Source organism: Pyrus communis, chromosome 16 (genome assembly GCF_041283825.1).
Source record: "Pyrus communis isolate YQ-2024b chromosome 16, ASM4128382v1, whole genome shotgun sequence".
Taxonomy (NCBI): domain Eukaryota; kingdom Viridiplantae; phylum Streptophyta; class Magnoliopsida; order Rosales; family Rosaceae; genus Pyrus; species Pyrus communis.
The window spans coordinates 8019981-8032397 of NC_142580.1; the positions used below are offsets into that span (position 1 = coordinate 8019981).

A 12417-nucleotide genomic window follows, 5' to 3' on the forward strand; every position below is an offset into this window, starting at 1 on the left:
GTGACTTGATTGAGCACCAATGGGGATTACAACAAGGTCAAGATATTAAAAGGATCTTGTGGTGGAACAATAAAGTTCTTAGTTTATTTAGTGTGTTCCCTGTACATCATACGGTTAGCTTTTGTTAGGTACTGTTTGTGTTTAATTCTAAATAAAAAATTCAAAATAATATATAACAATACGATATACGATGAACAGATAGAATGCAAAAATATTCAAAGAACAACAGTCTCCAGGGTGCCCTCAGCCTTGGATAATTCGCCCCTGGCAGAACTTACATGATGTCACTCATACAAAAAAGGTGGACCCTAATTTTCAGATGATTAGCATGCGCGAGTGTGAGAGAATTGAGATTGGTCATCATTTGACAACTTAACTCTGTAAATGTAAGGAGGAATTTTAATGCTTAAAGCATATTATAACATAGAAATTTGACATGATTAATAGATTTCACTTTTAATGTATATTGGCTAAAAAAACAAAAACTATGTTATAACTTCAGCGAAGCGACAAAATCATGTGGCGGTTTTCCAATTACATCAAAAAATCACTATAACACAAGATTAATATATCATTAAATTAATTAACTAATAACACAATAATCTCCCTTATTTAAACACCCCAACATGCAACGGACGAAAACCCAAGAAGCCTACAGTCATTCCCTTCTCTAAAAATTCTAGTAGTCATCACCGACATCTCTATCCAACGCGTTATCTCACAGACATTTGAAGAAACACTTCTTTCTTTTTCTTTATATTGTTTTTCAATCAAATTAAATCCATGGACTTCTTCACCAACTCACCTTCTAAATCAAACTCGCCACCTTCGTCAACCAAAACCAAAAGAAAGCAACAACATCAGCAACCACAACAAACCCAGCAGGAGACTAGGTTTCTTGGAGTGAGGAGAAGGCCGTGGGGCAGATATGCGGCCGAGATACGAGACCCTTCGACCAAAGAGAGGCATTGGCTCGGAACCTTTGACACGGCGGAGGAGGCCGCCTTGGCCTACGACCGATCCGCTCGCTCCATGCGCGGTTCCAAGGCTCGAACCAACTTTGTCTACTCGGACATGCCACATGGCTCGTCTGTCACCTCCATTATCTCACCCGAGGAAGACATGTCAGCGTTCTTCACCACCCCACTTCCCCAAACCCACGCCCAATCCCAAACACACACTCAGCAGTCCTTCTTCACTCATCAGGACCCATTTGATGCCTACTCATTCTCTGGAAGTTCATCAGCAGAGAATGAAAGCGGGTCTTACGTGCCCGCTTTTGGTGTTGTTGCTGATGAATCCGGGTCCCAGTCTCAATCTCACACTCACGAGCTACCGCCTTTGCCTGCTTGTGTCTCCTCCTCCACTTGTTATGGGCCCGAAGGCGGCATTATGAGCTCGGACGGAGTTGGGAATGAGTCAGGCTTTTACGAGTTTTCAGACCCCACGACAAACAATGGACTGGACTCATTGGTGAGTGGGTCCTATGTGGGCTTTGACTCGAACGAGTTTGTGCAGCACAGCCCATTGTTTGGGAGCATGCCAACAGTCTCCGAAGCGGGTATTGATGGGTTTGATTTGGGTTCATCCTCTGCCTATTTCTACTGACTTGGTTTTAGTAAATCCATCTGATCTACAAGTGTGGTTTTTTACTTTCTACTTTTTTTTTTTTGATCAACTTGTTTTGTGATGTTATGGGCCAAAAGTAAGGGCGCCTTGATGAAATTGTAATGGTTATGCCCTTTATATTGCAAGAATGTGAGCTTCTTCGAGAGTGAATGTTCATATGGTTTGGTTTGGTTAGTCAGGTGGGTTATTTCAAACAATTTTGGAGTGAACTTGAACCTATTACGATCCCCTTGAGAAAGCTTTTGTAAGGGCTATTTTGAAATTGTTGTGCTATGAAAAGAAAAAAAAAACGTTGTTTTCAGAAGTACGAGTAAAGCTACTTCTGCTTTATGGTGTTTTGGACTCATGATTTTGACATAAAACTTTTTTTTTTTTCATTTTTTCATTTTCTAAACACAATTTTAGCCCCAACTTTTTTTAAAAACTGATTTTAAAATAATTTCAGTAACGTCAAATCAGACCTAAAACCTACTTTTGCTAATAAGCAATTTTTATTGGAGGCCTACTTTTTGTTAATTCAAGGTGTTTTTATAATCCAAAAATATCTTCAAGTTTTTTGTAACCCTACAAGAAAAGTGGACAACGCTTGCGCTGCCCTAATCTCTTTAAAAACACTGTCATATAAACTCCTATCGTTTAAGCAACAAATCATTTACATTGGCAGAACATACTAAACAAATGACACATAATTCACATCCTCAACGTTGGACCTTACAACTTGAAGATCCGACTTCCTCTACAATAAGCCTATTACAAGGTCCCACATTGATTTACCTATCCATGACAACGGACATGCAGATCACATGCAGAACTTGTAACTATTCAAAAGACAATAACAATGGACACACATATCATCATATGCATGCATGCCTTCCATTAAGTTAATTCTCTTCCCAACTATAGCAATTCAGAGCTTGTGATTCATATGGTAAACCAACTATAGCAATTAACGTATGATCGTTAGGGGTTGCTATCTTGGCACAGTGCCATCTACAGCCGTTTGGATAGGAGTCGAACCGTCTAGATAGGAGTCGGAGTGGACCATTCTCATGCCATTGCCAATTAGCGGTCAAGCAAAAGCCACGACCTCCCTAATCCCTCCCTATATAAGTGTACGTGTTTGTCACCCAAGGGATATATATAGTGCAGGTAAACATCATCATTTCATCCTAATTCTATATTGAGCCAGAATCTTGTTAACTGTTGAGTCTACCAAAATTCAGGGCAATCGTAAGTCTACCAAAATGGCTTTCAGGGCAATCGTAAGTCTACCAAAGTTCTTCTTTTCGATCATTTGTTTTGTTTTATGACGATCCCCTTGATTTGATTCGACTGCCTTAATAACGTGATACATTAATTATGATGATGTCAATTGGTGAAATGATTAATTAATGTGGGTTTGTGTAGAACGAGTTGAGATTAATGCTGGCTCCGGCGGGAGGGAACCGAGCTTTTGCAACCTCTGCCGCTCCGAAGATGAAACATTTTGCAGAAAATGTTCGTGATAGTGAGGCTGTTCAGTCTACCATGTCGAACATCTGGTATATATATTGAAATGCTTAAGCGATAACTAGTTAGAAATGAAGATTGATGATGATAAATAACAAGTGGTCATGGAATTTTATATGTTACGCATATTAACTAGTTTATGTATGCAATCGATCCAATCAGGAAATTCCTTAGAAAGCCAGAGAACGCACCCGTTGCTGTGCTGCTAGGGTTCCTAATTGTGCCTCTGACGATTGGGACGCACAGTGCTCTACAGCAGCTCATGCATGCCCCGATGGTTGTGGTCAACAAGAACAAGAGGACCATGTACGAGGTTGACAATCCAGATGCTGCCGTTAGCTCATCCGACAAGTTTATCAACAAATCTTTCCTAAGGAAGGTTGGCCACATTCAGGAGCCCGGCAGGCCATCCATGCCTGATTCAGTCCAGCATGACCCTTTTACTCGGTATACATACATGCATAAATATATACGTGCTCGTAATTTTTTATGCACGAATTATTCTAATTGTAGAATATTTATATTGGCAGATAAAAAATCTGGCAAAATAAATGTTATGTTGATTTGTTAATATTTCTAAATATTAGGCTTCCAAATAAGAATTATTAAACTGATCAATGATTTCGTTTTCCATAAACATCTTATATTGTCTAATGGAAACATTTTTTGTGGATTATAATACTTTCGTACATTATCCTAACGAAAGCTAACTGTTGCTTGAAACTTGCAGGCCTCGCACGGCGGCGACGCTCAAGACTGTCGGAGTGGATCCAAGCCGTCGCTAAATGGGATTTTGCATCTCAACAAATTACAAATACTTCCTAGTGTGTCTCTAAAAATTTCTATCTATCCCAAATGGTCCCGTTAGAATCCGATTATTATGACGTGTGACATTGTAAATAGCTTAATTTTGGGCATATGTTTTTCCTTTTCCTCTGTTCTTAGCTTAATTTTGTTGCAATGCGCAAAAATATGTCATATGGGTTATGAAGCCCTCCCTTCCTCGCTAGTAAATTAATTAGAGGTGAGAGGCTCCCATTTTTGCTTGTTTAATTTATTGGTTTGTTCTAATAAACAGAGACACCGTATAATTATAAATTTATAATATTGCATTGCTTTTGTATCTGATATATGTAGCTTGGTAAATTAAAAGTATTTTGCAAGAATTACAAACCATCCAATTTAAATTCCAAACCCTGCATTTGATGTCAAATTAACCAAAATATGACCCTGATTTGGGTACCAAACTAACGCAGATCATGGAGTTGATCAATGAGTAAAACAACGATTAATAAACAAAATTTAATTGTAAAGGTCCCTTATGTAGCCATCATATATGAAAAGGTCGAAAAGGGTTCAGAGTAATGTTCCTTCCCAGTGAGACTGCAATAATGAAAAGAATTACAAAAGGCTTTTGTTGAAAGCATTTGTTATTATTTCAAAACGCGTTAAAGCACTTTTGTTCAACTAAAAATGAAGTCCTTGCATTTTTGGTTATTTGAGAAAGGTTTTAGCACTTCTGGTCAACTGTAAAAATAAGATAGTAAAAATTAGTAAGGGGCCAATCAAGGTTCAGATCCCTTCAACCGTTGACAAAAAGAACCATTTGCATGATGTGAGATCTGGCTTTAGCATCATCAACTAACTTTCAGCGTCTTCATTAACTTTCAATTCTTCCATAATTGTTATTATGGCTTAGCATCATAAACCCTTAACTCTAAGGAAATTTTAATCTACAGCCAGTTTGTTAACTAGATCTCCATGGCTTTGTTTTTTTCCACCACAATGGTGTTGAGCATTTTCAGAAATAGACTCGAATATGGATACTGAACCGGCATTATTAGTGGTTAGTCATGCTCTTAGTCCAAGAAGAAAACCAGCACAACGATTTCATAGTAAGCTGAGGATGTACTCATCGTCGTTATGCCCCATCATGTTCTTCCGTTTATTTTTTATTTTTGAATCACATGAACTACAAACTTCTTAATTTTGAGATACTAACTTTTATCTATCCTCGACAAGTTCCGATCTAGCAAGAAATAGTATCATTTTTTTTTTTTGAAAAATTTGATAATATTTTTAGTTAGTGATTCAACCCGAGAAAATCCCAATAATCAACTTTTTGTCTGTGCTAATGCGTAATGTAGAGTTTTAGGATATATTTGTTGTCTAGCGTTGGCATCACTTGGATAATTCACTAGATCCAATAAATGAATAAAAATATAGAGGTCAACTTGCATAATTTGTCCAAAAGATGGTAGAAGATGGAGAAGTGATGAAGAAAATTATTAAATTTTCTCTCCTATCATTTTGTGGGAATTAGGTTGGATAAGTTTTCTTCATAATTTCTCCATCTTTTACTTTCGTTTGGCCTCCTTATTTTCAATTCAACAATCATGAAATCTAATGAATGATCAAGCCAAAATCCAAAAGTGCAAAATAATGATTTGTTTCTTTAATATTGACAAAAAAAAAAACTTATTTCTTCAATAACTCCCAAAAATAACTTTGCTTATGAATTTTCCTCAATCAATTATCAAATATTAACCTGACAACAATTTTTAATTAGAATGACATGAAACCAATCCCAATTATGAGCTTTTCCTAATTATATTCTTATGAACCTAACAACATTTCTTTTGTTGGTACATATCCTAAGACCATTTTCATAGATTCGGATTCTCACTTCTCTTTTTGTTATATTAAATAATCCTACAAAGCATTGCATCATTGTATTTAGGTTTGCATGTCGGGCACTTGTTGGAATCGAAGATTATATAATGTTATCGTCGATCATAATTAGGAACTCAGAAAACTTGACAGACTTATTTGATATGCTATTGTACACGTATATGAAATGTGTTTTTATGTCCATTTGTCGTGCAACTACTAGCTATGTGTGGCAAGATTAAACGATGTACACCTACAACTATGGTCCTATTTTGAGAGAAACTATTTTTACGGCTCAATGAACCTTACATCACCAGATGGCTTAACAAAAAGTCTTAGCTTGGCGCGAAGTATGGATTTCCCTAGGCTACGTACGTTGACAGACGAAACTAGGGGCCGGAGACACTTTCGTCACTTCAGAAAAACTAGGGGTTAATTCGTGTTTAATTTGTTAAGAATTTTTTAAATACAAATGCAGCTTAACAAGTGTTCAAGTTAGTCAACTACACAAAGCTTGTTGTCACTACTTATTTACATTGATCTAACTAACTCCATTCAAGGCAGTGTTTCTTTTTCTTTTATTTTATTTTTGAAAAAAAAAAAAAAAAGAACTCATCTTAGGAAATGGGAGTCTAAAAATACGTATATACACATACTATACATGTAACTAGCTTGTCAGATTTTTACTTGCATCTTTAAGTATAATTAAAACTCAAGGGTAGATAATTGGTAGAAGATAGTCATCTAAGAAGATTTTCTTTGCTCGTTTACACGTTTACACGGTCACCTTAATTTGGAGGCTGGAACCGAGGATATCGATGCGTCGGATATACTCAGTCAATTTGGAGGCTGGAAAGGTTTCCATGGCTAATCCTCATTGCTCAAACGTAAGTCTATATTAATCTAACCCTAATTTCCTGGATTGTCAGAGCACTTGGGCACCGGCCGAAGAGGAAAATGAGTCTGTGCAGGAGGCAATGGAGAAAAGTATTGTGTATCTTATGGGAGAGGCACAAGTGGTGGCAGAAGAGAATATTTCCTGGTTCAAGAGGATTGTTGTCAACTAGGTGTACTATTTCTTGAAGAAAAACTTTAGGCAAACTGATGAGAAAATTTTTATTGTGACGGAAATACGGATGATATACCATATGTTTTTATGTAAGTGGTGGGAAATTTTATTTTTTAAGTTATTAACTTTTTAACATACATATCCTACTATTTATATAGTGACACGTGGTGTACCACTCCGTGTATCGGTCATACTGAAAAATCTCTCCATGCTCAGAGCTTGATGGCAATTCCAAGGACCAGTCTTGTTAGGGTTGGAATGACCTATGAGATAAAAATTAAAATACTCGGCGTGTTTCTATTGCAACACAAATGCTACCGGCCTTTCCACTTCACCTGCCACTTTCTATTTCCCGTTCGTTTTTTCGCTTATATGTCCACCCTAGATATACTTAGTAGATGTAGATGCAGCCTAGTATTTCACAAGAAATGAATGTTTTTGTTCTCGCGTTTTAAAAAACTTTTAAAACACTTTTGTTTCCAAGCGCTTACATTATTAAAAGTGCTTCGATTTAGAGCACATGGATATTTTTAATAAAAATACATGTGTTTTTTAAAAGAAACACATAACATATAATGGAGTGGAGTTCGATAAAACTCACAAATTAGATTCATAAAAAAATAAACTTAGAAGTTACATATAGAAGAGAAAAAAAACCTAAAACCTAAAAATTTGGAGGTGAATCTCAACTTTAAATTTCATCTAGATAGCTAGTCGCCATTTTTAAATGTTAAAGAAATTGAGATTCTATCATAAAATTAATTGTCAATATGAGGAGTAGTTCAACCTCTTATAAGCCCTTGCAAGGTTTCTTCTTTCACTAATGTGAGACTCTTACTTTCACATTCTCACATGCCCCATCACATGTGGCAAATTTTCAAGCCAAACACGTGGACAACATGAATTGTGTGACGTGAAGTATGTGTGGCCATTGAGCTTCATACATGAGCCAACCTGGCTCTGATACCATGAAGAAGTTGAGGTTCAACAATAAAACCAATTGGCAACATGAGAAGTAGTTCATCCTCTTATAAACCCTTGCAACGTATCTTCTTTCACCAATGTGAGACTCTTGGACCTTTACATTCTCACAAATATCCAAACCAGGAGGTGGAAAATTGAGGGTAGGGGGAGTGTGGTGGTGATGCTGTGAGGGTGGTAGTGATGATCACCATGACAATTAATGTACATAGAAATGTTGTACGCCTTTGGTCAATTGATTGTTTGACCCTTCATCGAATTGATGGTATAACGAGTTTAAGATTTTTAAATGGGTTAATGTATAAGCCAAATTTGCATTACACTTACAAAAGAATCTATTAATTTGATAGAGGATTAGATATTTACAGAGAAAAAAAGTATAACTGATACATGCAATGTGAAGAATTAAAACCTCATAATCTATTTTGAAAATCACCCCAAGTCTAAAGGATATAATATTTAGTTTACCCATTAACAATCACATTGTTTTCTCAAGTATTGTGCCGGGCCTGTTGGAATAAAAGATCACATATTCATTTTTAATTAGGAGTCAACTCTTTTTTCTTTTTCTTTTTCTTTTTTTGGGTTGTGAAAGATATGAAGTCAACTCTATTATTGAGCCCCGACGCGACAAAGTGATTTGAATGATAGGAATTGATAAAAATAACCTAAAAATGATTGAAGCTAAGTCAAATGTGTTTATTTTGTTCAGCTTGAAGGTCAACTAATATGATTGGTGCTTAAGTAATAAATTATCAATACATAAGCACTCAAATTATGCACGCTTGTGCGTTGCTTCTCTGCAAAGCTAACCAAATACAAGCTTCATCAATGCCTAGGTTTTTATTTTTTATTTTTTATTTTTTTTGGTACATCGATATTTTTATACTAAGGGAAATGAGAGTTCGGCTAAGTCACATAATGGATAGCCTAATTTGGTATCAAATTCGCCATTCACGAGATTCGAACCTATGACCTATGACTCCCAAATGAAAAGAAATACCACTAAATCATAGTACTAAATGATTATCAATGCCCTAGTTAAATTCAAATGTAAACCAAATCATAAAATTATTATCCACCAAATTTTCCATATCTCATTATGTTTATTGTTTTTTATACAATTCTAATTTTTTTTTAACGATTCTTCTTTTTTGTTTTTTCTGGTTTTAGTCTCTCGTTCCCTTCTTTAAGGACCCTTATAGACATGAATTGGTAAGTTGGTTAGATTGCTTATTTCCTTGTATTATACAAATTATGAGGGTTGTAAGCTAAGGTTTAATGCTAATTTATACTATTTGATTAGGGAAGTAGAATGACTTGCGTGCACCAGAAGATAACAACAATGTGATGGTCTTGCATCAAATGGAAAATGTTCAGTTGATTTTTTTAGAGTGTGGAAAGCTAAGTACTGAAGTGTTGAAATAATGTTCAAGTTTATGATGTGGTACAATTGCGATAATTTTGGATTGGGTTAAAATTTTTATATGAGAGACAATCTTTCAATTTTTATTTTTATTTTCCTCTTGTAGCGTCTGGATGGAACAAGCACAATGGGAAAAAAGGTGTCAAGAACAATTGAAACATAAATAAAAAGGAAGAAGTGAACGAGAGACTAAAACCAGAAGAAATAAAAAGGAGCCTTTAAAAAAATGGAATTGTATGTGAAAAAAAGGAGATAGGAAAACTTCAGTTGGATAATATCAATGATTTGGTTTGCATTTGAATTTAATTAGGGGCATAGGTGAAAAGACAATGAAAAAAAATTAAATACAATTAATACATTTAAGTGTAAAAAATGTCTGTCATTGAGTGAGAAAGATAAGTGGGGAAATGCAAATGGGAAAGGTAGCTAGCATTCTTGTTTGTAGGTTAAGGTAAGTTGGTGCTCTTTAAAATCAAATTTAGTGATATATTGTAAGAGGTCTCAAGTTCAAATGCTCCTCCTATCATTTGAATTGGAGATCGTATCTACACAAAATCATTTGAATTGAAGACCCAAGACTGAGAAAATGAGCAGTTCCATTATATAATATATATATATATATAGAGTAAAAATATGTTATTTGTAAGAAGTGAGATATGTGCATTCATTCATAGGATGCAAGTATTATCCACAGAAGATTTACGATCTTACCATTATAAGGGATTTAATATTGATAATCATTGCAAATCCTTTGTTAAGGATAAAGAAGGTCCACCATATTAAAGCTTAGCTTAGCTATTAAGATAAGATTGTTAGCTTAGCTATTAAGATAAGGTTGTAAGGAAATGGAGTTAATTAACAGTCAATATTGTAATGTATTTATACATGTGTGTACTCATACATTCATATATGAAAATACACAACTTTAATCACTTTGTCTCTTACAATATTCCCCTCTCTCTCTCTCTCTCTCTCTCTCTCTCTCTCTTTCTCTCTCTCTCTCTTTCTTTCTTTCTCTTCAATTTCCCTCAGAATCATGAGTTTCTACATGGTATCTTCGCCTTTGTCCGCCAACTTCGATCCTTCACTTCCACTGACCTAAAATTTTCTCACAGTTTCTTTCTTCCCAAACAGGTCTTAGCTCCCTCATATTCTTCATCTTTTCTCTAATTTCACCAATTTGTTGTCTACTTCTCCTGAATTCCTATGGCAACTGCTACGAATTCTGCAAATTCTTCTCCAGATGCTTCCTCTGATTCTCCTGGCGATGTCTCTCATTCGTCAATCACCTCTATTACTTCGATCACAGTTCAGAATTGTTGGAAATGTGCCCTAAAACCAATCATATGATGATACTTTATGGACATTTCACATGTTAAACTAATCTAGTTTAATATTAAGGGCAAACATTATTGTTTGAGCCGTCTCATATAAATGTTATATGCTTAAACGATAAGTCCAAGGAATATGTGATTGGAAGAATGCGATCTAAAGAAGTTAGATTCATGAGACCATTCTTTCGTTGACACATCCTAAACGTTCCTGATCATAGGATTGTCAATTGGGCATTGACAGTCCGTTAAGATCAGTACGTGCTATGTCTTCTCTCAGGGAGAGTGACTAGTCTCGAGTCATTGGTGTGTGTGACATCAAGACAAGTACGTAGGTGCTCAATAGAGAATGAGTTCACTGAACACGATCAACGAAGAGTTCTCATATTCATGTCACATGAGAACTCATTGTTTGGATAATGCAAATTAGTCTTTTGACCTGAGGCATCACAGTTGTCTTGTGGTTAGGTCCTTAATCTTTGATTATGTCAAAGTCACTCCATCAGGAGGGTGTCCACGACATCGTTGGGGTTAAGCCACTTAGCCATGGAGGCAAGTGAATGCGCAACAAGGGATCTCTAACCTTCAAACTGTTTGAGGGAGAATACTCTATGATATGATTAAGAATCTTTGGCCAAAGTATGAATGAGATTTAGGAATGTGTTCCAAATCACATTCAAGGTAATCATATAAGCACAAGACTCACATTGGATAGTAGACATGAATAAACTATCAAACCAAACAATGTGGTCAAGAGTATTGTATTAGAGAAAGACCGTATTGCATTTGTAATCCTAGAACTGAATAGGTTCTCCACCTCTTCTGATTAGCTTGGGTAACCATGACATGCTGCTAGGCGTCAACCATGGTTTGTGGAAGCCCTAAAAGTGTATTATCACTAACGGGAGAATTGAAAGTAAGTTTCAATTCACAATCGATTTGAAAGAGTTTGAATCGCCCATTGCCTCTCTAAAAGGAACCTAATGGATCGTACACCGTGTAAGGTAGAGATTGAAGATTCAACGAAGATGAGTAAGAATAATTAAATGGTTTAATTATTTATGGCAAGGATTAATTAATATGTTAATTAATCAAACGAATAAGTTCGTTAAAGACCTCGGGATAGTTTTGGACCTTAAGGCCCAATGGGCTTCGAACGTCAAGTCCATTGACTTAAGTTGTGTGACAACTTAATGAATAATGATTCACAAATGCCCAAATAGCCCAATGAATACCCTAAGGCCGGCCATTTAGAGAAAGAGTGGGTTTTGGACTTATTTACAAGTTTGCCACTCAAATGAATTAAGGTATAAGTGTGACTTTATAGCCAAAATTCATTAGGGTTGTTTTTGGGGAAATTGGAGAAACACAAACTCTCTTTTCTCTCTAGAAATGGCCGGCCACCCTTGAGGAAAACATCTAGCAATCTTACTTCCTCAAGGTCACTCATTTCTTCTCCAATCTTACCTTGGTGTGGAGACTTAGAGGTTCTCAATTTTGGGAACTTGGAGAAACCTTTTCATTCATCCAAATCCATGGATCTAAGATGCAAGGAATGAAGGCCCTCTCTTTGGGTGATTAGCCTTTGCTTATGCAAAGAGGAATCTACAAAGGTATTGATTTCTCAACTCACTTTGTTTTGAGTTGAGTCTTGGTTCACCTATCTACTAGGCTTTGAAGTTCATGGGTTAAGTTTTGTTTTTGAGTGCATATAAACATGATTCCGCCTTTTAATTGTTAATTGCATGTTGTTGATGTTGCTCAAATGAACTTGTTTTTCACAAATCTTCCTTCAAGAATAT

General features: G+C 35.9%; 1 protein-coding gene and 1 pseudogene across 1 annotated transcript; both read left to right on the forward strand.

The window, feature by feature from the left end:
* The first annotated feature begins 656 nt into the window (after positions 1–656).
* Positions 657–1779, forward strand: LOC137730690 (ethylene-responsive transcription factor LEP pseudogene; annotated as a pseudogene).
* A 981-nt stretch (positions 1780–2760) lies between these two features.
* On the forward strand, positions 2761–4243 carry LOC137730483 (uncharacterized). The gene is made up of 4 exons (XM_068469471.2): positions 2761–2891; positions 3037–3170; positions 3301–3585; positions 3869–4243. The coding sequence occupies exons 1-4, from the start codon at positions 2874–2876 to the stop codon at positions 3921–3923; spliced, it is 492 nt and encodes a 163-aa protein (XP_068325572.1). The 5' UTR covers positions 2761–2873; the 3' UTR covers positions 3924–4243.
* The last annotated feature ends 8174 nt before the right edge of the window (positions 4244–12417 follow it).

Coding starts and splice junctions, on each gene's coding strand:
- LOC137730483 (XM_068469471.2), top strand. Junction 3,171..3,300: donor TCTACCATGTCGAACATCTG/GTATATATATTG, acceptor CGATCCAATCAG/GAAATTCCTTAGAAAGCCAG. Junction 3,586..3,868: donor CAGCATGACCCTTTTACTCG/GTATACATACAT, acceptor TGAAACTTGCAG/GCCTCGCACGGCGGCGACGC.